This window comes from Carassius gibelio, chromosome B20 (genome assembly GCF_023724105.1).
Source record: "Carassius gibelio isolate Cgi1373 ecotype wild population from Czech Republic chromosome B20, carGib1.2-hapl.c, whole genome shotgun sequence".
Taxonomy (NCBI): Eukaryota; Metazoa; Chordata; class Actinopteri; order Cypriniformes; family Cyprinidae; genus Carassius; species Carassius gibelio.
The window spans coordinates 19,705,964-19,728,673 of NC_068415.1; the positions used below are offsets into that span (position 1 = coordinate 19,705,964).

The 22,710-nt window shown below is 36.6% G+C and overlaps 1 protein-coding gene across 11 annotated transcripts in view; it reads left to right on the forward strand.

The window, feature by feature from the left end:
• The window catches only part of LOC127984265 (disabled homolog 1-like), a 165,251-nt gene extending 143,809 nt beyond the window's left edge, over positions 1-21,442 (forward strand). For 8 of the 11 annotated variants that reach the window (XM_052586827.1, XM_052586833.1, XM_052586830.1 and 5 more), the window contains 6 exons: positions 861-923; positions 1,340-1,436; positions 6,152-6,760; positions 9,737-9,861; positions 12,139-12,216; positions 19,316-21,442. In XM_052586827.1, coding sequence (XP_052442787.1) covers positions 861-923; positions 1,340-1,436; positions 6,152-6,760; positions 9,737-9,861; positions 12,139-12,216; positions 19,316-19,360 — 1,017 coding nt within the window. In that variant the 3' untranslated portion in view covers positions 19,361-21,442. Of the gene's footprint in view, positions 1-860; positions 924-1,339; positions 1,437-6,151; positions 6,761-9,736; positions 9,862-12,138; positions 12,245-19,315 lie in introns of all 11 variants that reach the window. The other 3 variants (XM_052586829.1, XM_052586832.1, XM_052586831.1) reach the window with 2 other exon arrangements.
• Positions 21,443-22,710: the final 1,268 nt, after the last annotated feature.

The window sequence follows — 22,710 nt, forward strand, 5'->3', positions numbered from 1 at the left end:
CTAGCTAGTTTGTTAATGATTTATTAATTAAAGTTATTGTAAAGTGTTACTGGAACAACAGGAACAAACTACAAACTGACTTTGTTTTGGCCTGATTTTGTTTGAAAGGACATCGCCTTTAAGAACAAGAAGAATCCTCCGCCCATTGGTTACATCAGTATATATCATGATTAGTTCAGTTTTTGCTGCAAAATACTGTAAATAATGTGCAAATATTACCACAATCTTTGCAGGTGCAGCAAATTCTAACATTTTGGGCCACACAAATCTGAAAATGTCTTGTGAAATCCTGGCGGGATTGATATGCCCCTGTTCAGAAATAACCCTGAATACAGAATATATCCCAAGGAAATTAATTCATTAGCTTCCTAGAAATAATCTCATCATGTGATTTTATGCAAATCCATGGTCTTGTATGGAAAGGCATGAAATTTCATTTAATTTCTTTATTTAACCAGGTTAAAAAAAAAAAAAAAAAAAAAACTCATTGAGATTAAAATATATTTTACAAGAGTGTCCTGGCCAAGAAAGCAGCAACAACTACCATAAAATATAGAATGATTATGATTATATTTGAATAAAATCACCTGAAATTGTTTGTGGTAGGTACAGGAATCATCATTATCATCCTTTGTGTTTTTGCGTCATTTTATGGCAACCCACTATCATTTATGTAACTGCTGTCAGTTATTTCATAACTCACTATGATTTATTATTCAAGTCACCTGTCTGTTCAAACCACTGTTTGCCCAAGGTAGGTTCAGTATTCTGTGGCGAAGGTTAGACTGATATGGCAATGAGTGCTGAGGGGAAGCACGTCTCATTTGAAGCTGTTAAATGTTCCTCTTTTTCATCTGCAGAATATCAACCAGTTAGAGCTTTTTGGAGACATGTCCACCCCTCCTGATATCACGTCTCCCTCGGTGAGTGACTCTAGATGCTAAAATATTATAAGAAACATAACTTTTGTCATCATTCCAAGCCTGTATGGACTTTATTCTGCCGAGCACAAAAGAAGATATTTTGAAGACTGTGTGTTACCAAACAGTTGATGGTCCCCATTTACTTTGATAGTATTTAAAAAATGTTCTCCCATATTGTGGAAGCCAGTGGGCACCATCAACTGTTGGTTACCCATATTATTCAAAATATCTTCTTTTGTGTTCAACAGAAGAAAGAAACTCATACAGGTTTGGAACAACTTGAGGTTGAGTAAATGATGACAGAATTTTAAGCCCTTTCAAACATACTCTGACTTTACAGTAAAGCAAGTTATTGAGAAAATGTAGTTTCTTTTAAAGCTTTCTCTTTAGACTGCTATGGTTTTCCTCTTCTACAGACCCCAGCGTCTCCGGCTAATACTCTGGACCCCACGCTGGCCCACCAGACTCCATCCGAACTGTTCACCCCCTTCAACCCCTCCTCTGTACCCTCAGGTAGGACAGATTTCTCTTTCAGACAATGAGTGTGTACAGGAGAAAATAATACCAAGAAAACCGATAAAGGGGACATGGAACGGGGCGAATGCAAATTAAATAATGTGTCTGTCTAGTTCTGGGTAAATAAGGTGTCCTGTCCTCCTGCTGTAGAATATGAATGCTCTCATTACTGGCTGCTGTACTGATCTGCATGATAAATGCCTTGTAGAGGACACAGCATTACCCTACCTGTGTTTGTGTGTGTGTGTGTGTGTGTGTTTGTAAGTGCATGATGTCTTTTTAACATGCACATCTGTTCTGGGGTCATATCATACATTTTTATTATGCTATTTTTTCCCTTATGTCCACTTAGTCAAGGTTTTTTGCACCACAAATGGACAGAGTTAAGTTTTTCATCACCATTTTCACTTTTAAATTAAATTACATATTAAGTCACCTTTAACTTTATTCTGCTTTGTACAATACAGATTGTGTATTTTACAAACATCAGTGCAGTGTTGGTTCAGTTTGGATAGGGCTACATGATAAAATTAGTATATATGCTTCTATCAATTTATTAAGCATAACTTTTCATAAAATATATATATATATATATATATATATATATATATATATATATATATATATATATATATATGTTTTTAATTCATTTTTTCATCATGCACACAAATACAAAACACCGTCATGCTAACAACATAAAATGCCACTAAATCCTTTTCACTTTCAAAAAGTGTACATTTTACAACATTTTCCTGTAACATTACACTAAATTTGGATTCAGTTCAATCTAAGACATTTCTTTAAATCTTAACAAGTTTTTACCAAAGCATTTTTACAATGATTTACTGGTAAAACTCTGATCTGATCAGGTGCTACCACTTTAAATTCTACAAGAACACTCACGTCACGATATCTGAACCAGTTATTAAAAACAAATAGCCCCTGTGCAGTGATTTTGCTCTCCCTGGGACATCTGTTCCAGCCAGATTGACTTCCTCTGAAACAGTTAACACTACAACATTGATTTGTTTGGAATCAAGTAGTGTATCATCTGTCCCATCTGTCTTCAATTCCTTCCCTCAGTCAAACTCCCCTCTGTGTTGTAAATTCATAAACACCAGGCTTGACTCTACCACACCTGTCCTGATGGGATTCTCACAGTTCAGTTATGATAGCATGAGAATATTCCTCACCCTCGTGAACTCATTCTGGCTTTTTTCATGTGAGAGTTTTCCCCCAGAGTGTTTTAGGAGGTCTGGCCCTGCTGGCAGTATATTGTAAGTCACTTTGGATGAAATTTGTGTGTTAAATGGCATGTCTAATGGAACATATATCATCTGAACGAAGGCACACTGCTTAATTATGATATTATTTAAAAATCTACTGTATAAGAAGCTGTGCTGTATGTGAAAATAATCACTATATAGCAACTATTTCTATTCAATATTTACAATAGGGTATGAATTTAAACCTTTAAAAAAGTTTTTCTTTTATTAGAAATGTATTTATTAACAAGAATTCATTTAGTGTAGTCCAATCCTCACATATCCACGGGATTCCAGAGATGTGCTCCAGAATTTGCTGTCCATGCATCCTGATTGGCAGTCCATATTTCCATCCTATTTGTAAATGGTGGATCCATAGCTCAAAATGACAGCCCATCACGGGGATGTGCTGCTATGATGAGACGGCCCATTGCTACCTGAGTGAATGATGGCATTTCTTAAATTCACATATAGTACTTCTCCAGGCATCCCACACTCTGGTCCTTGAGAAACCCAAAAACCGTTACTGCAATTCCATGGGAACACTTCACAGTTGACAGGGTGGATCCAATGCTGTGCTGTCTCTTCCATCAGATCCATCATGTTACCTTGTGTCAACTGTTCCCATCCCTACATGAGGTGCACAGCTCAGTGACATGGTGTTAGCATCATCAACTGAAGAGGAAAAAAGTAAAAATGCTGTTAACTTTAGTGACGATAACAAGCTGCACTATTAGTGGAGTAGCAAGAAAATGCTAAATAGCTGTTTCTTGAATGTAATGCATGTGCAGAAATAATCATGCTCAAAATTGTATTATTGTAACAAGGAGATCCAGACAAGCAAGAGGAAACATGGATCTAAATATAGCAGGTTCAATGAAACCAAACCAGGAACAAAATCCAGGAGAACAAAAAACACATATACTTCGGAAACATACATAGGGCTGTATATAGCCTACAGACAGGGGCTAATGAGGAAATAAAACCCACCTGGGGAAACAATCAGAGAAACCGATGATCATAGAAACTAAAAAGAGCTACAAACCCACACAGGAGATGGTAAAGTCAGAAGAAAGAACTACAGCATAAATAGTCCAAACATATAATAAAACGTAAGAGTTGCGCTATTTATTATATTTATTTCGAAAATAATGTCATGTTTAGTTCAATATTATTTTTAGAATTAAATGATATTTAGTGTAAATAAACCTGTTTTAAAATGCACATTTACACTCAAATTTTATGTCAAATAAATAAATAACAAATGCGATTTATACTCTTTATATTTTGATATTATGCATAAATAAAAATAGAAAGTAAAAAATACAGCACTTATTAGATATTTACCATATTTCTGTAAATGTATAGATGCGTTGAGAAAACATAGGTTAGTAAAGTATGTCAAATTGTTTTATTAACTTCGGAAATTGTTTGAAATACAATACATTTACAAACATCGCACACTATACACATGTATTTTCAACAAACAGAACATGAGAAATATGAATATAAAAGCAACATCAATTATATAAAAAACATTTATTATAAACAGCAAGCCTAAATGAATTTATTCAAATAGTCTGGGAAATGTGTCTCGCCCCTTTTTTGCATGTTTGACGTTAATGCATTGTATAATACCCTTTAGAATATAAGTAACGGCACGTTTCAGATGCTAAAAACTGTGATTTGCATTGTATTCTGGAAAATAGAGCAGATTCTTCTCTTAACTTGCTAATGGCAACACCTACAGTACACAGAGAATCTGTGACCATTTCCAGATCATTTACAATAAAAGAACATCACAATGTCCCATTGTGTGAAAAGCCCAGCTGCAGTTGATATTACACCTCTCTGCCACAGAGTGGAATATTCCGGACACGCTCCCGCAGTACATGTGGCATGTCACAGAGATAAGATATGATTTGGGGTTTTATTATTTGAATCAGCGTTACTCATTGCAAAGAAAGAGCAAGATGTGTAATGAAATAAGCCTCAATGTGAAATGAGTGAGACTGTCGTAATGGCCTCTTTTAAAGGGCGTTGCTATTCATTAAGCCCGGGCCTATTGTGAGCAGTAATTACAATAGTTCATCTGAGCCATAAAGACCTTTTTCATTATGAAAATCTAGGTCATCTTACCCCAGTCATCGAGAGATCTATGGCGGCAGCCTGAAAGTCATTTAGTGAATGCTAAAGGTTATAGCACAACTTTTAATGGGGTGTACATCATTTCCAGAGCATTTTGGTGGAAAAATCTCATTTGATGGAGCTTTGTGAACTAAGGGGGTGTTTACGTAACGCCATTTTCAACTAAAAACGAAAAACTTTTTATGGCTGTTCATTTTCACATCAATGGCGTTTTGAGAACCTGAAAATGCTAACTTTTGAAAACGGGTTTCAAAGTGGGTGTTTATGAACGGGTTTCAAAAACAATACCATTATCGTCTCTGCGTAAACTACGAAAATGCAAAAACTGTTAAGTCATGTGCATGTGCATAATGCATTCAGACTATAGGAAAAGCATATGTGCCTAGATGTAGTGTTTCTTTACAAAGAGACATCGCCAACTACTGGTCTGGCATGCATAATACAGCCTTTAAGTCATTTTTGTGGATCCATGTGAATAAAAGCAAATGCTTTCCTGTTTTCAAAATTGCTTTTAATTGGTTTAATCATCAAAAAAATCTTGTATACACATAAGTGAACATATCAGCAGGATCATTATTTTCAATCGATCAATAAATAAATTAGGGTGGACATATGTGCCGTTCATACGGGACATGTCCTGGCAATGATTTTTATAAGTAGTTTGATCAATAACATGCAGATGTTGTACATAATCTACCAATTGTTGCGCATGAGAAGGTGAAAGCGATCAAAGTGATGCAAATACACACACGTTTGTTTGTTTTTTCTTCATTCGTTCTACTTGAAGCTGCTCACTCATCATTGTATGACAACCAAAGTATTGCAAGAGCTTTTTGAAAGCATAAGAAGCCGTCTGCTCTAATAGCTCTCATGAAATAATGTCATAAAGTGCAAATAGCCAAAACCTAGATATTTAAGGCAATACTGAAATCCTGGCAAGGGTGCGTCCTGTAAAAATGACCCGTATGGTCATCCTTAAAAATATTATGTTTTTGAAGAGTCGCACCACATGACATTTTAAAACCTGGACTTCCTTGCCTTGTCGAAAAAGGGTCATAAAAAGACATTGACACATAATCGTGAAAACACAAATATTTTTTAAATGGGTTTCAAAGTCAGTGTTAATGCGTATGTGCTCAGACGTAGTGCTTCTTTTCAAAGTAACATCGCCCACTACTGGCCTGGCATGCATTATGCATTTTAGTGGATCCATGTTAATGAAAGCAAAACTTTTTCAGTTTTAGTACAATTGTTGTTGTGTTAACACAACCTAAAAGTTTCCCTGTCTCTGTCCTTTAGGTTACGTGACGATGGGAGCCGTGCCGCCTGCTTGGGCGCAGCAACAGTTCGCCGCTCAGGCTCCATTAGCGTTTGGCGTCCAATCCCCAGTCCCCGTCGCTCAGGTCTTACCGGGCGCTCAGCCTCTGATCTGGGGTCAAGCCAACCTTTTCCCTGCCACCCAGCAACAGTGGGCTGCTATGGCAGGAGCTCACTTTTCGCCTGCCGCTTTCATGCCTGCCCAGACAGTAGGGCCGCTTCCTGCTGCCATGTTTCAGACACTGGCTCCCATGGCAATGCCCGCGTCCTGTGAGACGGCAGTGGCGGCCATGGGTGGAGCCATGGCGGGAACCTCAGCCTCCACAGCCTCCAGTCCACAGCACGGAGAACGCACGCTGCAGAGACAGGCAAAGATGAGCAAGGAGATGTTTAAGGACTTCCAGATGGCAAAGCCGCCCAGCATGCCTGCCAGGAAGAGTGAGCAGCCTAGCCTGTCCTGCACCACAGACGCTTTCACCAGCTACTTCAGCAGAGTGGGAATGGCCCAGGACACGGATGACTGCGACGACTTCGACATCTCGCAGATGAACCTCACGCCCGTCACTTCCACCACGCCCTCCACCAACTCACGTGAGTAGGATGTTTCAGACATATGGAATGCATTCTATGATTTTGACCCAGAAGTTGTGGCTGTTTATGTAGTAATGGGGGTTTGGAGTTTAAAAAACCTGATTTTAAAACAATTTGAAATTCTTAAGAAATAAAATTATCATATTTATGTTGGTTTCATATGGTTTTGTGAAACTTTTAAACCATTTTCAGGAAAAGTTTCCGGTCAGTTCTGGTCAGTTCAAAATTGCATGTGGTTTAACCGTCAACTAAAAAGTCATTTTTCCTCACACCTTGAATACACATGAGTGAACATATCAGCATGATGATTTTTCAATCAATCAATCAATAAATTAATATTATATTTTTGAAGAGCTGCACCACATGACATTTTACAACCTGGTCTTCTTTGCCTTGTCATAAAAGGGTCATAAAAGTATCTTGACACATAATTATGAGGGCTGTATAATAACAAAGTTTTTTCCCCTGCATATTTATGGTGGTCTGTGGGTGTCTACTTCTTCTAATGATATGTTTTGTTTTCAATACCATATTGATTACATATAATGAAAAATATATATATATCACCTATATGCATACAGTATATACACACACACACACACACAAACACACACACACTTATATAACCTTATATATATACTGTATGTGTGCATTAACTATATTTAACATTTTTATATTTCATATGCATTTGGTAGTTTATCGAAAATGTGTTTCACTGCATTCAGTTACATTTTGTTAGTTCATCCATGCCTTAAACATATGACGTTTAGCATTGTTAGCTACAGGAATGCCTCCGCGGCCACGAGAACCTCTATTCGGTTGTTGAGTGATGACGTAAGAAGCGCTGTTTCCGGGTCCAAGCCTCAACTCACTTCACTTGAGAATACGACCTCAGCAGCCGTTTATGAGCACTGTTTATTCATATTAATCATTTAAGCTAAACGCTTTCAAACTTACGGTTTACACTACAGTCTCCCTGCTCACAGCGTCCCAAACACAAATAATTTTTTTTATATATTTTTTTATATTTATATTTTCATTGTCTGGCTATCTGGGACTTGGGTATGGAGTTAAAGGTTAAGATTATAACTTTTTCGCTAATATTCTATCAGATTGTGAGTTTATATTAGCACCTTTTGTTGTTTTCTCATGGTAACTGATAGAGCGTTTGGACACGGAAGCGCTGCTACGTGACGTCAGACTTAACAAGCGAATTAACCTTTCACTGACGTCTTAATTATTTAATACATGTTTGACTAAATCTATCAGATAATGTCTGAAATGGTTGGCGACTTCCATTTATTTCTTTCATCAGCTAGAGTTTATAACAGCCAACATTTAAATGATTATATCTAGGTTTGGAAACATAATTATCTTTAGAAAGCTGCAATTTTCCGTGTTAATTCACTGCATTTTCTGGGTCAAGTGATGCAAAATGAGCGGGTCAGAGATACACACGTTAGGTTTTGCAAGATGGCCAGAATATATGTCTATAAAATGATTTTAGAGGTTGGTAATGGTCAAGTTAGGCTCGGGGATCGGTTAATGAGTGTAGTTTTATATCAGAAATGTTGTTCAGGACTAACAGAATCACATTACCCTAAAGCTCCATAGACCTTAAATACAGTACAGCAACAAAGAAAACAAATCCCACATAGAAGAACTTAATATCTCACCGCATGCCTTTCTTTCTTTCGCCTCTGGCATCGCAAGCCTTTAAGAGTGCTGACACAGCTAGCCAGGCTTTATCCGTTTCCCACTACAGAACTTCAAACTCGCACCTCATCCCGTCTTTCATCAACACATCCGTTTTCACTCAGAGGTTGAAAGGTGGGCTTTGATGCTGTTGCCCAGAAGGCATTGTCTTTAGTCAGTGTGAAAATGACAATTAGTACTGCGGTGGGGAACGTTGGCGGGGGGGGGAAGAGAGAGTCAGTCGCAGGCCCAGCTGCGCTTCTGGCGGGCGGTGTAATTATCACTGATCTCTAGGGAGTCCTGTGCTGTGTGTTGGGCCTGTTTGGATCCTCTCGCTCCTGTGGTGCTAATTATGTGGCGACGGAACGCCACACGGTTGCACGTTTGCATACAAGCAGTCGCGCGGTGAGAGACATACTCATTTATTAGGTGTCAATAAGGGATTTCGGTCCACGCAGGACACTTTCTAACAGGTTTTGGGCTTAAATGCGTAAGTTTACTTAGACTGATCATGACTAGTGTACACAAAACCCAAAATATATTCCCCTAGGAGTACAGCTCGCTCCAGATTTGTGACAAAATAGCCACTGAATGGTGATTTGTTTTTATTTGAAGAGGTTTAGATTTGGCATAAAACGGAAGTCGCGACAGCCCTCTTTTCCCTATTGTGATGTTTATCTGAGAAAATCTGCTCTTGAATGAGACAAACATGTAGAGCAGGACTGGATTTTGTACACTGGGAAGTGATATATGATTGTTTGATCATTGCTCACGGATAAATCATTTATATGTAACACTTCAGTATTGCTTTAAAAAATAATAATTGTCTTATTCAAATTTTTATAGTGATTTTAACAAACATAGACCACATCAACGAATCCAAACCAACAGAAAGTAACTTTTGAGACCCAGCAAAAGACCCATTGTAAACCTTACATGAAATTTAACACATTAGATATACAAAGGCTATTTCCTTGACTTAATGCTGTGCTGACAGCAAATGGTTTCCTGAAGCAGTTTAAGGTTGCATGAGCCCAGGAACAAGGAACATTGTTTTCATGTTTAATTGATCAAAAACGAGCCTCGTCTTTAATGTAAGTGTGAAAATATCAGTGCACTTCCTATAAGACAGTAACAGATATTTGGTCATTCTCCCATTTGTTTGTACATTCATAGCGTCACCCGATAACATAGCAGAAGCCTAAATCAGATACTGCAATAAACAAGTGTAAGACTGACTCTGTTTGGCCCAGTGCTAACCATAATTCTGCTTCTGTACAGCACCCACCCCGGCCCCCCGGCAGAGTTCTCCATCAAAGTCCTCATCCCACGCCAGTGACCCGCCAACCGATGACTCTTTTGGTGAGGCCGAGGGCAGCCCTAGTCGGAGCGGAGAGGAGGATGCTGTAAGTGCCATTGAATGGGATTGTGGGAAATGTAGTTTTAAAGGGTTCAACGTCCATTTTAACTTGAGTACTTGACATAGACTACTGTATGTACATGGATTTTCAAAAAGTTAAAATTAGGATTCATATGCATGTACTGTTTTTGGCAAAATTAATATTTTAGATCACTATTTTTAAAGTATTGTTGTGGGTATCAAAATTCCACACATTTCCGATCCCACATATGCTTTATTATTACACACAATACTGTCAGAATAAAAACTTGAGGGTTAAAATTAGTTTCTTTCAATATCACTGGCTTTTTTGAGAGTACAGCACAAAAAATGAACTAATGTATCTGGCTGGATTCTTTTTTGTATCCTCTATCCTGCCTGAGCCACTGTTGGCCCATGAAGGGGTTAAATGAACTTACGTAACTCTCAAGACAATCATTAAGACCTTATTAATCAAAGAGATACTTCTCAAAGATCATAGAGATTGCATACTTGATTAATATTGTTCAAATATAAATACATATTACATAACCTGCTGAAAACTGAAGTATTAAAAGTGAACCTGATTCTTACCTAGTCCTTTTAATATTTATATTTCAGCACATGAATTATCACATCATAAAGAATGTAGCACTTAAATATATATTATTCACCCGTTTTTAGACGAAATGCATAAGAGAAATAAAAAATCTGACATGATTAAGTCACTCTCATGTTGTTTCAACTTTGAACAACTTACTTTCTTCTATAGAATACAAAGGGAAGACAGTTCAGTTAATCTTTTCAGTGCAATGAATATGGGCTACAGATTTTAAGGTTCAAAAAGCATTCAAAATCACATAAAAGTGGTTTATATGGTTAGTATTCTGGGTCTTTAAAAACTGTATTTTAGATTCATGTTTTAAACTGATTGTGATGTTCGGTTCATGAACGAATCATTATTTTGAGTCGTCTGATCCAGTTCACAAAATTGTTTTCAATGATTATTCATAGATAAAACTAATTTTGTTCTCAAGTCACTGACTTGGTGATTCAGTTACAGCAGTTTACCTTATAAATAATGTTAAATATTAATATGCTGGTCACTTAAAGGGATAGTCCACCCTAAAATGATAATTGCCACCATTTACTCATGTCATTACAAATGTGTATGACTTTCTTTATTCTGCAGAACACAGAAGAAGATACTTTGAAGATTACTTTGTTGATAACAGTTTCAATTCCCACTGAAATTCATTTTATGGACAAAAAATGCAATGGAAGTCTAAATGTAGTGACAGAATGTTGATACCGACCCAGTTTCTGTTCCCATTGACTTCCATCATATGGTTAAAAACACAGCGGAAGTCAACGGGAACAGAAACTGTTTAGCTAACGGCATTCTTTAAAATATTTTTCAGCAGTGTTCAGCAGACATGACACAATATTCATATTTGGACTGACTATCCGTTTAAAGCTACTACATGGCTTTAGAAGACATACTAAGATAGCGAAAATAAGTCATAAGTCGTAGTTTATGGCATTTACGTGTGTAATGGGATGAGAGTGAGTAAACAATGACAAAAAAATTCATTTTGGGTGAACTGTCCTTTTTAAAGGTTTTAAAGGATGCTTAAGTCCTCTGTCTTTCAAATACACACTCTCTCTCTCTCTCTCTCTCTCTCTCTCTCTCTCTCTCTGCTGATGTCTATCAGATATGACTCGTCAGAAAATGCCATGGAAACCCAACTAGTGCTCTTTCTCCTTTCTTTTATATTTCAGCTGAACAAAAAGTTTAATTAGTCCCTTGTGTGTGTGTGTGTGTGTGTGTGTGTGTGTCTCCCCACTTTAATTGTAATGGCATTGGGCTCCACACTCACTCAGTCAGTCACTGCACACCCACACAGACTGTGATGAGGTGTTACGAGTGCAGCTCCAGAAGGAATATTCATAAAAATCCAAAATGCTTTAGTCCAAAGCCTTTCATGCAGGAGCACAATACAGGAGCCTTTCTAACCGAGGGGTTTTTCACAGCTCCGGTAATGACCGTGTGTGTGCGGGAGCTTATGAATACATCAGAGTGTGGGTGGACGAAGGTGGATTAATAAATGTATGAATGAATAGATGGATGGATGCTTTCTCTTTTTTGTATATTTACAGCATTGCCTATGCAATGTGTTCTTACCGTTGCAGGAAAAAGCATGTAAATTATTGGATTTCCTTTTCCTGCTATTTATTTTCTTGTCCTTTTCTTCTTTTCCTCTCTCTATTTCTTTTTCCTTTGCCGCTCTCTTTCTTTGTCCAGGCTGGGGACTCCCAGCAGTCTCCGGGTGCGAGTGAGCCTCAAGCAGAGCCTGAGAGCTCAGAGACGGACAGTCCTCAGGTCGGTAGCTAGATAGCGGCAGGTCAGGGTAGGTATCTGTCCTCTTTTTTCTTCTCTTCTGCGTGTCGGCCTGCTCCAACCACCATGACGTCACGTCAGCACGCCTTCACCTGTCCTCACCACCATTACATAGACCCACACATCGTGGCCGTGTGTCGTGGTGCTCTTTCATTCTTCTTTCTCTCTTTTATCTTATACATCAGTACTTGTTCTGCTCTCTTAGGCTGCATTCACACAGTCAATGCACTAACAGATGTGACTCCTGATTTGTCCTGTTAATATAATCATAGATCTGAAATCAATACTCTGAGATCTTATACCTGAGATCTTGATTAATGCGTGTAGTGATATGATAACCATTGTGTAACGAGAGTAAACATTAGGACTTTGTTTTGTGTCTTTAGTGCTTTTTAGTTTTATTTTTATTCTTTTTTTTTTTTTTTTTTTATGAATTCCACCATTTTATGAGGATGATGATGCATATATAGGGAAGTAACATAAAAGATATAAAAAAATATTTCCAAATAATTAATAACAGTCTTTTATAAAGTCAAATCAAATGATTAAATTATTATCTAGTTTATTTCATGTGAACAGTAATCACTAATAATCACAAATATTGTTGCAGACAATAGTGCCTTTTGTAGTGTTTTTTTTTTTTTGTAAATAAATGAATAATTTTGTTAAACATGAATGCATTAAATGCATTTAAAGAAGACTTTAGCATTGTTACAATCAAGAGAATACGACAACTTAAAAATAATAATAATAATATACCCAAATACTGTATATTAGTATTTTTTTATTTTATTTTTTTATTTTTTTTTAATTCTTAAAATTTGAAAAAATATAACTGCCAGTAGAAAAAAAACTGATTTGACTAATTATAATTAGTCATAGCCATTATAATGGTGTTAAATTTCAAGACAGCAATGATGAAATAAAATTTAGAGAATAAATCTGTACATGTAGTTTAATTTTCAAAAAATGTTGCGCGTTTTTCTCGAAACAACTTTTATTCATAATTTAATACATTTATCCGTAACATTTTATTTTTTTAATTCTCGAAACCGCTATTTTGTCAAAAAGTAATGTTTTATTTAATTTTTTTTTATTTTTATTTTTATTTTTACATTTTTCTTGTCATTTAAAAAGTTTATTCATGAGAATGTATTATTAAAATTTTTTATTACTTGGACTGAACCCTCTTCTGTACTTTCGAAAGCAGAACAAAATGAAAATTGCCATTAAATTAAAATGGTTACATTGACAGCCCTAAAAATAATCAAATTCTGTCAAATTATCTTATCAGCAAAACTGTATTTAGTACTCCAAACAAGACTGACAACTATATTGTGCTACTGTGTGAACATGACCTTATTCTCTGCTCTCTCTCTCTCTCTCTCTCTCTCTCTCTCTCTCTCTCTCTCTCTCTCTCTCTCTCTCCCTATCTCATCTCGCCGTCCCTGCCTGCTGCTGCAATCACTCTTATGCTGGTATGCATCTCATGGGAATATGGTTTATATGCTTTATGGTGTAATTTTGTTTTGTTTATGACAGAGAATGAGTGAGTGTGTGCGTGTGTCCCTTTAATCCCATAAAGCCTCCTGATGTGTGTGTGTATCAGTGCTTTTGAACTGATGTTTTACACAGGAGTGTAGCATGGCATACCCATGAACAGCATGAATGCTCTTCATCTAAGTATCTGTGGCGTGTCATTTTCTGATATCCAAAATGAGGTCATGAATGTTTTTTATATTGTCACTCATCACAACAAAGCACACAGCATAATGAACTGATCTGCAAACTGCTACATATAGGGTCTTTTTTTTTTGTATCTCTGATGTCTGTCACTGTGAGTAAAAGAATAAAATAATGCTGGTGCTTTTAACTCTGAGGAACAACTGTAATTATATAACAACCTCTGATCTTTCTTTTAGTGACATTTTTATTAAACAAACAAGCAGCGCTGCAAAAATCACACACCCTTTTCTATTTATGTTCGTCTGTCTACAGGTTATACAAGCCTAAATTACCACCGATGACTTTATTGGGAAACGCAACATAATACATTAATTAAATTAAACTGTACAAATGATAATCCGAAGTTGATAACATAAGCAACTTGCATTTAAAAAAAAAAAAAGATATTCAAATAAAAGACAAGAATACTAAAATAAAATAAGATGTGTTCTCTCTCAAGTGTATAGAAATGTAAAATAAAAATAATAATAATAATTAAAAAAGTATCTTATTTTCACCGAGGCTGCATTTATTTGATAATGATACAAAACAGTAATATTATGAAATATTTTACCTGTTTTATTTTTAAATATATATTTTAAAGTGTCATTTATATTCCTTCAGTCACATGATCCTTCCGAAATCATTCTAAAATATTGATTTTCTACTCAGGACACATTTATTATTATTATCAATATTAGAAACAGCTGTGCTGCTTAAGAATCAGGATTATTTGATGAATAATAATAAAAAAAAAATCATTTGAAGTAGAAATATTTTGTACCATTATATATGTCTTTACTGTCAGTTTTTAGTTATTTATTTATTTTAATTATTGAATGCATTCTTGCTGAATAAAAGTATTAATATTATTTACTAATTAATTACTCTCCCCAAGCTTTTTAAAAAGCAGTGTATTATTACAGTGCAGTGTCTATGTAGTTTTTAAGGAGACCATAGAATGAAACAAAGTGGCACCATGATTTCTTTTTAGACTTTGGACATCCAAAATCAAAAAGGTCTCTGCGCGGTTGAGGGAAAGAAAGTGATGGCTCTATGGTACCTGTCTGGAGGAGACATGAGCTCATCAGGATAAATCATTAATGAAGGGCTCTGGGAGCCAGAGGCTTGTTTCTCTGACTGATGGAGCAGCCTCATCTGTACCTGCCTAATGATGAATGAAGCTCTGATCCCCACTGAAATATTAACACACCTACATACAGCCCTATACGGCAGATGTGGCTGTCCGTTACTAGAATAAAGAAAAACAGCTTCGTAGATTTGTGTATGGGGTAACATTTGAGCAACTTTTCAATTCGGAGGTGATTTTAAGAGATCTTACTGAAGTTTTCTCAAAGGAACCTGTCGTTGTGACTTTGTGAGTGCACTTTTTTATTTATTTATTTTTTTTACAACCAAAACATGTAGAAAGTAACAGACGTTGCTGATGCTAATCATATTCCGGTTGTGCAAGCGTCAATTAAACTTATTAACCTGATTGTTATAATAAGATAAAGCCAGTATCCAGGTTTAAAGTAATCTGAATAAGATAAATGGCATATTCCTTAATCAGAATTTGTAGGTCATGCAAACACCTTATTCAGAATGTCCACTATAACTGAACATTTACTGTATATTTGAATTTATATGCACAAGAATATTCTCATGTTATTCATAATCCAGTTGTGTCATAAATGCATTAACCTAAGTGCTATAACAACATTAAAGGATTAGTTCACCCAAAAATGAAAATTATGTCATTAATAACTCCAAACATGTAAGACATCCTTTTATCTTCGGAACACAGTTTAAGATATTTTAGATTTAGTCCGAGAGCTCTCAGTCCCTCCATTGAAGCTGTGTGTACGGTCTACTGTCCATGTCCAGAAAGGTAAGAAAAACATCATCAAAGTAGTCCATGTGACATCAGAGGTTCAGTTAATTTTTTGAAGCATCGAAAATACATTTTGGTCCAAAAATAGCAAAAACGACGACTTTATTCAGCATTGTCTTCTTTTCCGTGTCTGTTGTGAGAGAGAGTTCAAATCAAAGCAGTCTGGATATCCGGTTCGCGAACGAATCATTCAGTTCACCAAATCGAACTGAATCGTTTTAAACGGTTCGCATCTCTAATACGCATTAATCCACAAATGATTTAAGCTGATAACTTTTTTAATGTGGCTGACACTCCCTCTGAGTTCAAACAAACCAATATCCCGGAGTAATTCATTTACTCAAACAGTACATTGGTGGATTAATGCGTTTAAAATGATTCAGTTAGATTTGGTGAACTGAATGATTCGTTCGCGAACCGGATATCCAGACTGCTTTGATTTGAACTCTCTCTCACAACAGACACGGAAGAGAAGACAATGCTGAATAAAGTCGTCGTTTTTGCTATTTTTGGACCAAAATGTATTTTTGATGCTACAAAAAATTCCAACTGACCCTCTGATGTCACATGGACTACTTTGAGGATGTTTTTCTTACCTTTCTGGACATGGACAGTAGACCGTACACACAGCTTCAATGGAGGGACTGAGAGCTCTCAGACTAAATCTAAAATATCTTAAACTGTGTTCCGAAGATAAAAGGAGGCCTTACATGTTTGGAACAGCATAAGGGTGAGTTATTAATGACATAATTTTCATTTTTGGGCGAACTAACCCTTTAAGCCAATATTCTGGCTTTAATAATCTGAATACAGCAGCTGGCATATTCCTATATAAATTATCATTTAGGTTTAGAATATCCACCTCTGTCTGGCTGCCTGCCTGCCTGTTTTTTGTTTTTGTTTTTTTGACTAACATTTTACAAACGATAAAATAAATATCATGGCTTACATTACAAGAGTTTCATTCCCAACATTTTGCAAATCATTGTGCTATTGAAAAAGACATGAATTAGAACTAATGAGTTGATTTATTATTGTCCAAAAATTCTCAAATCCAGCATAATAATTGGCAAGTGCTTTACTATTATTCCCAGAAAAGAAAAAGAGTTTGGAATACACTGATTACACGTATAGAGGAATATTCCAATAGTTGTAGAAGATATAAACGTCTTTTTCAGAACAGAAATCTATGATGTGCATGCAAACATAGTAGGTATGTTTTCAGACTTCCATGTAATAAATAGTTTTGATTTGTCCTGCGTATGGTCGTGGTAAGATGATGTCTCAGTTGTCCATAAGAACAGTGTGTTTACTGTGCTTGAAACAGTATAGCTGTATGTATACTGTGCGGTTGGCCGTCATTGCCACTGTAGGATTGTAATACAGGTTTGACTGAGGATGTTGTTGTCGTGGTCTTTGCTGTCTGTATGCTGGTGTTCAGGATCATATGCATGCTCACTGACAGTGACCTTCTGTTGGCATATGAGCCAATAGCAATGTTGCAAGATCCTACTAAAACAACAAACTAACTGAAAATAATGGCTTTAAATATACAGTAGACAAGTTGAAATAGCATTTTTCTACAAAGGTAGTGTTTTTAATAATTATACCTTTACAAAAATAAGTAAAATGTCAATGAATAAAACTCTTGTGCTCTCACGCACATACATCTATGGGAATTTTTTTTTTAAATAATAATTTAAAGTGAACCCTGTTACAGCGATTATTAATGACATTATGTCAGAAAACAAGCGTGCTTTGAACTGTGGAGGTATGTGGAGGGATTTGACAATGCAATTAGTTGTCCATCAAACTTTGTTGTGCTGTAGCTGAAATACACAACTGGAAGTGAATCGAAAAAGTTCAACTTGTGACTTTATGTGAGGGAAATGCAATATGGGAGATGTATATGCTTCCATTTAAAAATTTGGTTTAGATATGTATGTGTTTAGAGATAGCAGGTATGCTGGCATGACTGAAAACAGCATATGCTGGTTAGGTGTGTTTTGAAGCTGGGATGCTGGTTTATGATGGTCCTTTGCTTGTTTATGATGGTCCTTTGCTTGTTTTTGCTGGTCCTTAGCTGATCATGTGCTGGTCTTCAGCTGTTCGCACCAGCATAAACCAGCAAAGGACCATCATAAACCAAAAAGGGACCAGCTTAAACCAGCTCAGTTGAGCATCCCTGCTTCAAAACACACCTAACCAGCATATGCTGTTTTTTTCAACAGGGTGAGACGTAACCAAAATGGCCGTCGAGTGAGATAACTTACCTTACAGAGGCATTGCTTATAAAAAGTGGACATGGCAATAGCCTCTCTTCAATTTCTTTCATTTCCTCTACCACTGTCACTCAGCAGGGTTGACTAATCTATTTCCCTTTCTCTAACTCTCACCTGCTTAGTCATCCATTTCTTCCTTCCCCTCTTTATACCTCCTCCCACCACTCCTTTTCACTTTCCTCTTTTTTTCCTCCGGTCCATTTATTTTATCCTCTGACTGTTTCTCTCAATCTCATTCCTGCTCTCTAAAACACTTATCCTGTCATCTCTCGCTCCGTGTGTCTGTTTCGAGCGCCCGCGGTGGGCAGAAAGGTCTGTAAGTGAGTGATAATTGCTATTCATTCGGATTCACAGCTTCTGATTTTAGACTGTAGGGTTCTTCAGGCCGCAGGCTGGACACACACTGACCGGCAGCTCTGTGGTGCCTTATCTACGACGTCCTTTGCTTCTTGCAGCTCAGATTGTTTAGAGGGTTATTTTTGTTTGTTTTTGTTTTTTTAACGAAAAAGAGGATAGACAAGATTTCAGGCCCATGAAGTGGGTAGTTCTGATGCAGTCTGCTATTATTGAATATAAAGATTGCAAATATTTGAGATAGAGGAAGAGGTTTAGGATGTAGCCTTTGGTTTAATGGGGCAAGTTTGTGAATGCGAACAGTAGTATTTCTCAGAAAGGCCTCTGTTGCCACCTGCTGCTGATTAGGAGGAATGGCATATTTGACAAATCACATCTATGTGGCCCAAATATTAAAAATTATTATTATATTATATTATATTATATTATATTATATTATATTATATTATATTATATTATATTATATTTTCATTTATAATAAAAAAAAAATCTATATAAAATCCATATATAAGATTTCAAATATGACAAGTATCCAGTTTATTGTTATTTGTTTTTCAGATACCAGAACCTATTAAAATATGGATCTGTGAATAATAAAATGTACAATTTTTAAAAGCCCTCAAAAAACAGTCACTGGCAACAATTTTAGTTTAATTAACTATTAGCAATAAATAATTATGACTACATTTACAAATTACTACTACAATTATGAATAAATACAACTAGCTTCTACACGGAGGAGCAAACAGGTCAAACCTTCCATCTGAAACAGACATAACGTTTTGTCATTTTGAAATATCTAAATAACCTTTCTGTTTGTGTTCAGGGGAAAGACCCTCTTTATGCCCAGATCAACAAGGGGAAGAAGTGAAGGATCAATGGAACTCTGCACAGACGTGATCAGCGCTAGGGGGAGCAGGAGACCAAAATACTGGAGATCAGTTTTCCTGCCCTGTGTGTGTGTGTTGTTTGAGTGAGTGTGCATTCATCCATGTGTATGCGTAGTGAGATTGTGTGCCTGTGTGATTGTATGAATGCGGTCACTCCAGCCTCAATGGTCCACTTCTCCAAGCAGCCATCCCTCTAGAGTCAGATCCCGTCGCCCTCACGACTTCCTCCGTTACTCCCCTCCTCAAGGAACGAGAAAGACAGACTCTCTCCATACCATTTTGTTTCTTTCTCACTGTGTTTTCTGCACATGACAGCGAGGCATTGTGAGTGATATCAAGCCTTATGAGCCCAGCCCTGCAGCTTCATTCATTCTCTTCGTCCTACTTCCAGTTTCTGACTCTCTCTAGAGACCACATTACGGGAAACTGTCGGACCCCCGATCACGCATCCGACCGAGCACCATCAGACCGCCAAGATCAATCTGTGACTTATGCGATTCATCCATTTGGGTTCGTTTGGTTTTTCCTCTCCCACGTATTTGAGATTCTGCTGCTAGAAAGCTATGCAGAGCTAAAATAAACAACACTTTCTCTCTCCGTGGACACATGGAGAACTGACACGAGGAGAGATTTCGGAGCAGCTGAATCTGACTGGAGGACTCGAGGGTACGGACGTTGCAGAAACATGTGATCAAACAGTTCCTTCTCTATAGCTTTTGTACAATACTAATGAGACAAAAAACAACATGTCGTTGAAATGGGATTTTTATTTTATAAGTCAAGTGGTTCCTCGAAATCAACTTTAGATGTGTTTTAGGGGTAAACATGGCTTTAAAATCTGATCGTTGGTTTGCCAAACTCATTTTGTAAATAATAATAATAATTATTATTATTCCTAATAATAATGACGACAATGACGATGATGACGACAAATAATAATGATGATAATAATAAAGGTTCCGGTTCTAACAGTGTTCATTCCATCCTGTGGACTTCCGTGCCATAAAATAGGCTGGCCTTAGTGATGCAAACATCTCATGAAACCCAAGCAATATTAACATGTGTCCCCGAACTCCCAGCGCAGTCAAAGCTTGCCGTCAGTCTTTTGATTTCAGCCGGATGTGTGTTTTTAAAGTGGCCTGAAACAAACCTGAGAGACTGTTATTATGTTTTTAATGGCTGAGAGCGTCCATTGGTAAATAGTTGGTGTCAAATTTGTGTGATCTCTTTTGGTTTGTTGTCAAGATGATGAAGCTGGTAACTGTGATGGAGGAAGACCAGAGCTTCTCAACGCGTGTGTGTGTGTGTGTTTGTGTGTGTTAATGCAGCGATCACAATTACGCATGTACACGATCACATACACATACATATTCATGCAGACACACTTTCACCTTAAAGTCAATATGATATCAAAATGGGACCTGTTTCCTTTTTAATACACCTTTCTAGTCCAAAGAAACTTCCATTTTGATTAACAAATGCGAGAAATCTAGCTCCAATCTGACATGTAACGCCCACTTTTCACAATTCACTCCCAATGTGAAGTCCTGCCCTGATGTATCCAGTTGAATATGTCACATTAAGACTAAAATGGGTTGCGAAGGCCATTTCATGTTGACTTTTGGGCCGTCTGATCGCATTAAAACACACCAGAATATCTGTCTGTAATCCAACCTCCAAATCAGAGAAAATCAGCATGAATGACATCTGTTTTCATTGCATCTGAAAAGCCCAGAGCATTCCATTACTGTGACGACAACTTCCTCCTATTTTATGGCCAGAGTCCCATTTTAATTTCAAATAAAAGCCGTTTTGGACCGTCAAGATCAAAATTTTGAGGATTAAGATGATGAAGGTGAAAATCAAGGTGAATGGGAGTCCAATTTCAGTATGTTTCTATTTTGCCTTTACCTCAGCTAATGGTTTGGTAATTTAAAAGGACACATTATTTTTATCTTGATGATAATGATATTCTACAGTGGATTTTTAGAGCATTTTTTTTTCTCTTGATTTATGTAACCCACCATGTAATACTGTTACCAATAAACACATCCCAAAATGTTGCTCTGCCTCATTGCCTTAGCAATGTCTTATATTTGAACGGGTGCAGTAGAAAAGCTGTTTTACTCTCCATAAGGGTGGTTCATGCTTATTGAGATCACATGACCCAATATCACGCTTCGTATCCCACATTATAGGTTAAAGGGAAAAAAAAAAAATGTGTAAGAACAGGATGTTTCTAGAATGGCATTTATAACTTTTGCTTTAATGCAATATTGCATCCATACCACTAGGTGGCAGGACAAAGTTCAGTACAACGGTTGTGTCTACCAGTGAGGGACAAACTAATTTACTGAGTGTACATTTTTCTACCTACAATCTTAGGCCTACTAGATTTGGAAGAGAAAAGTTGAAATGCTGTTTCAGAGGTTGAATTATCTTAGCGCAAAATCTAAATTAGATTCAGTATGTGAATTGAATCACTGAACTGGAACTTTGCCAGATAAATAAGCACAGTTCATTCAACACAACATATTTAAATTTACTCTCACACGCTTTAAAGGGAAATTTCCACATTAGGCCTGCTTTGTTCCACAGAAACTTGTTTCAAGAGCAGTTCTATGATCATTTTTAACATATTACTAACCTCTGTGTCAATCATGACTGCAAATGTGTCAATAAATAATAGATAATCGATAATCAATAAATATCACTGATAATTTGTGGGTCAGAGGTCAAATGCATAGTTTAGTTCTTAGAGTTTTCAGATACCCTCATTTTGCAGGAATGAAAGCGATGTACTACCTAGGTTAGTAAATACTTTCTCTTTGAGTAAATATCTTATCCTGAGCACTGATTGTTTTGACTGCATGTATAAGGAAGTCAAAAACTGTCATGTGGGAATGTTTTCACAAGGACCCGAGTCAAAAGTGCCTTCAGTGTAAATTCCATTGGCCAAAATGAGGTTGAATTGTTTTGTCTGTAATTTATTTTATTTTTCTCAAAGAAGTGTTAATAATCCCACATTGAAATTCTAGCCCTTGTAGTGTGAAAGTATTGCACCAATATAGGTTCAATTAGTCATTTTTTCCCCCTGTGAAAACTAGAAGTTATCTATTCAGAAATTGGCTTTCAAAAATAAAACCACCAGAAGAAATATTCACTGCAGTGAAAAGTGTGACAACTAGCCCCAGTCTTTATATATGGGTTAAATGAAAAAGGAGCGTACTATAGAACTTAATTTCCTTAGAGGTAAGGATAAGGAACATGTCTTTAAATGCAATTTAAACTAAGCTTTTTTTAAGTCAGCAGATTAGATTTTTGTCAAGGG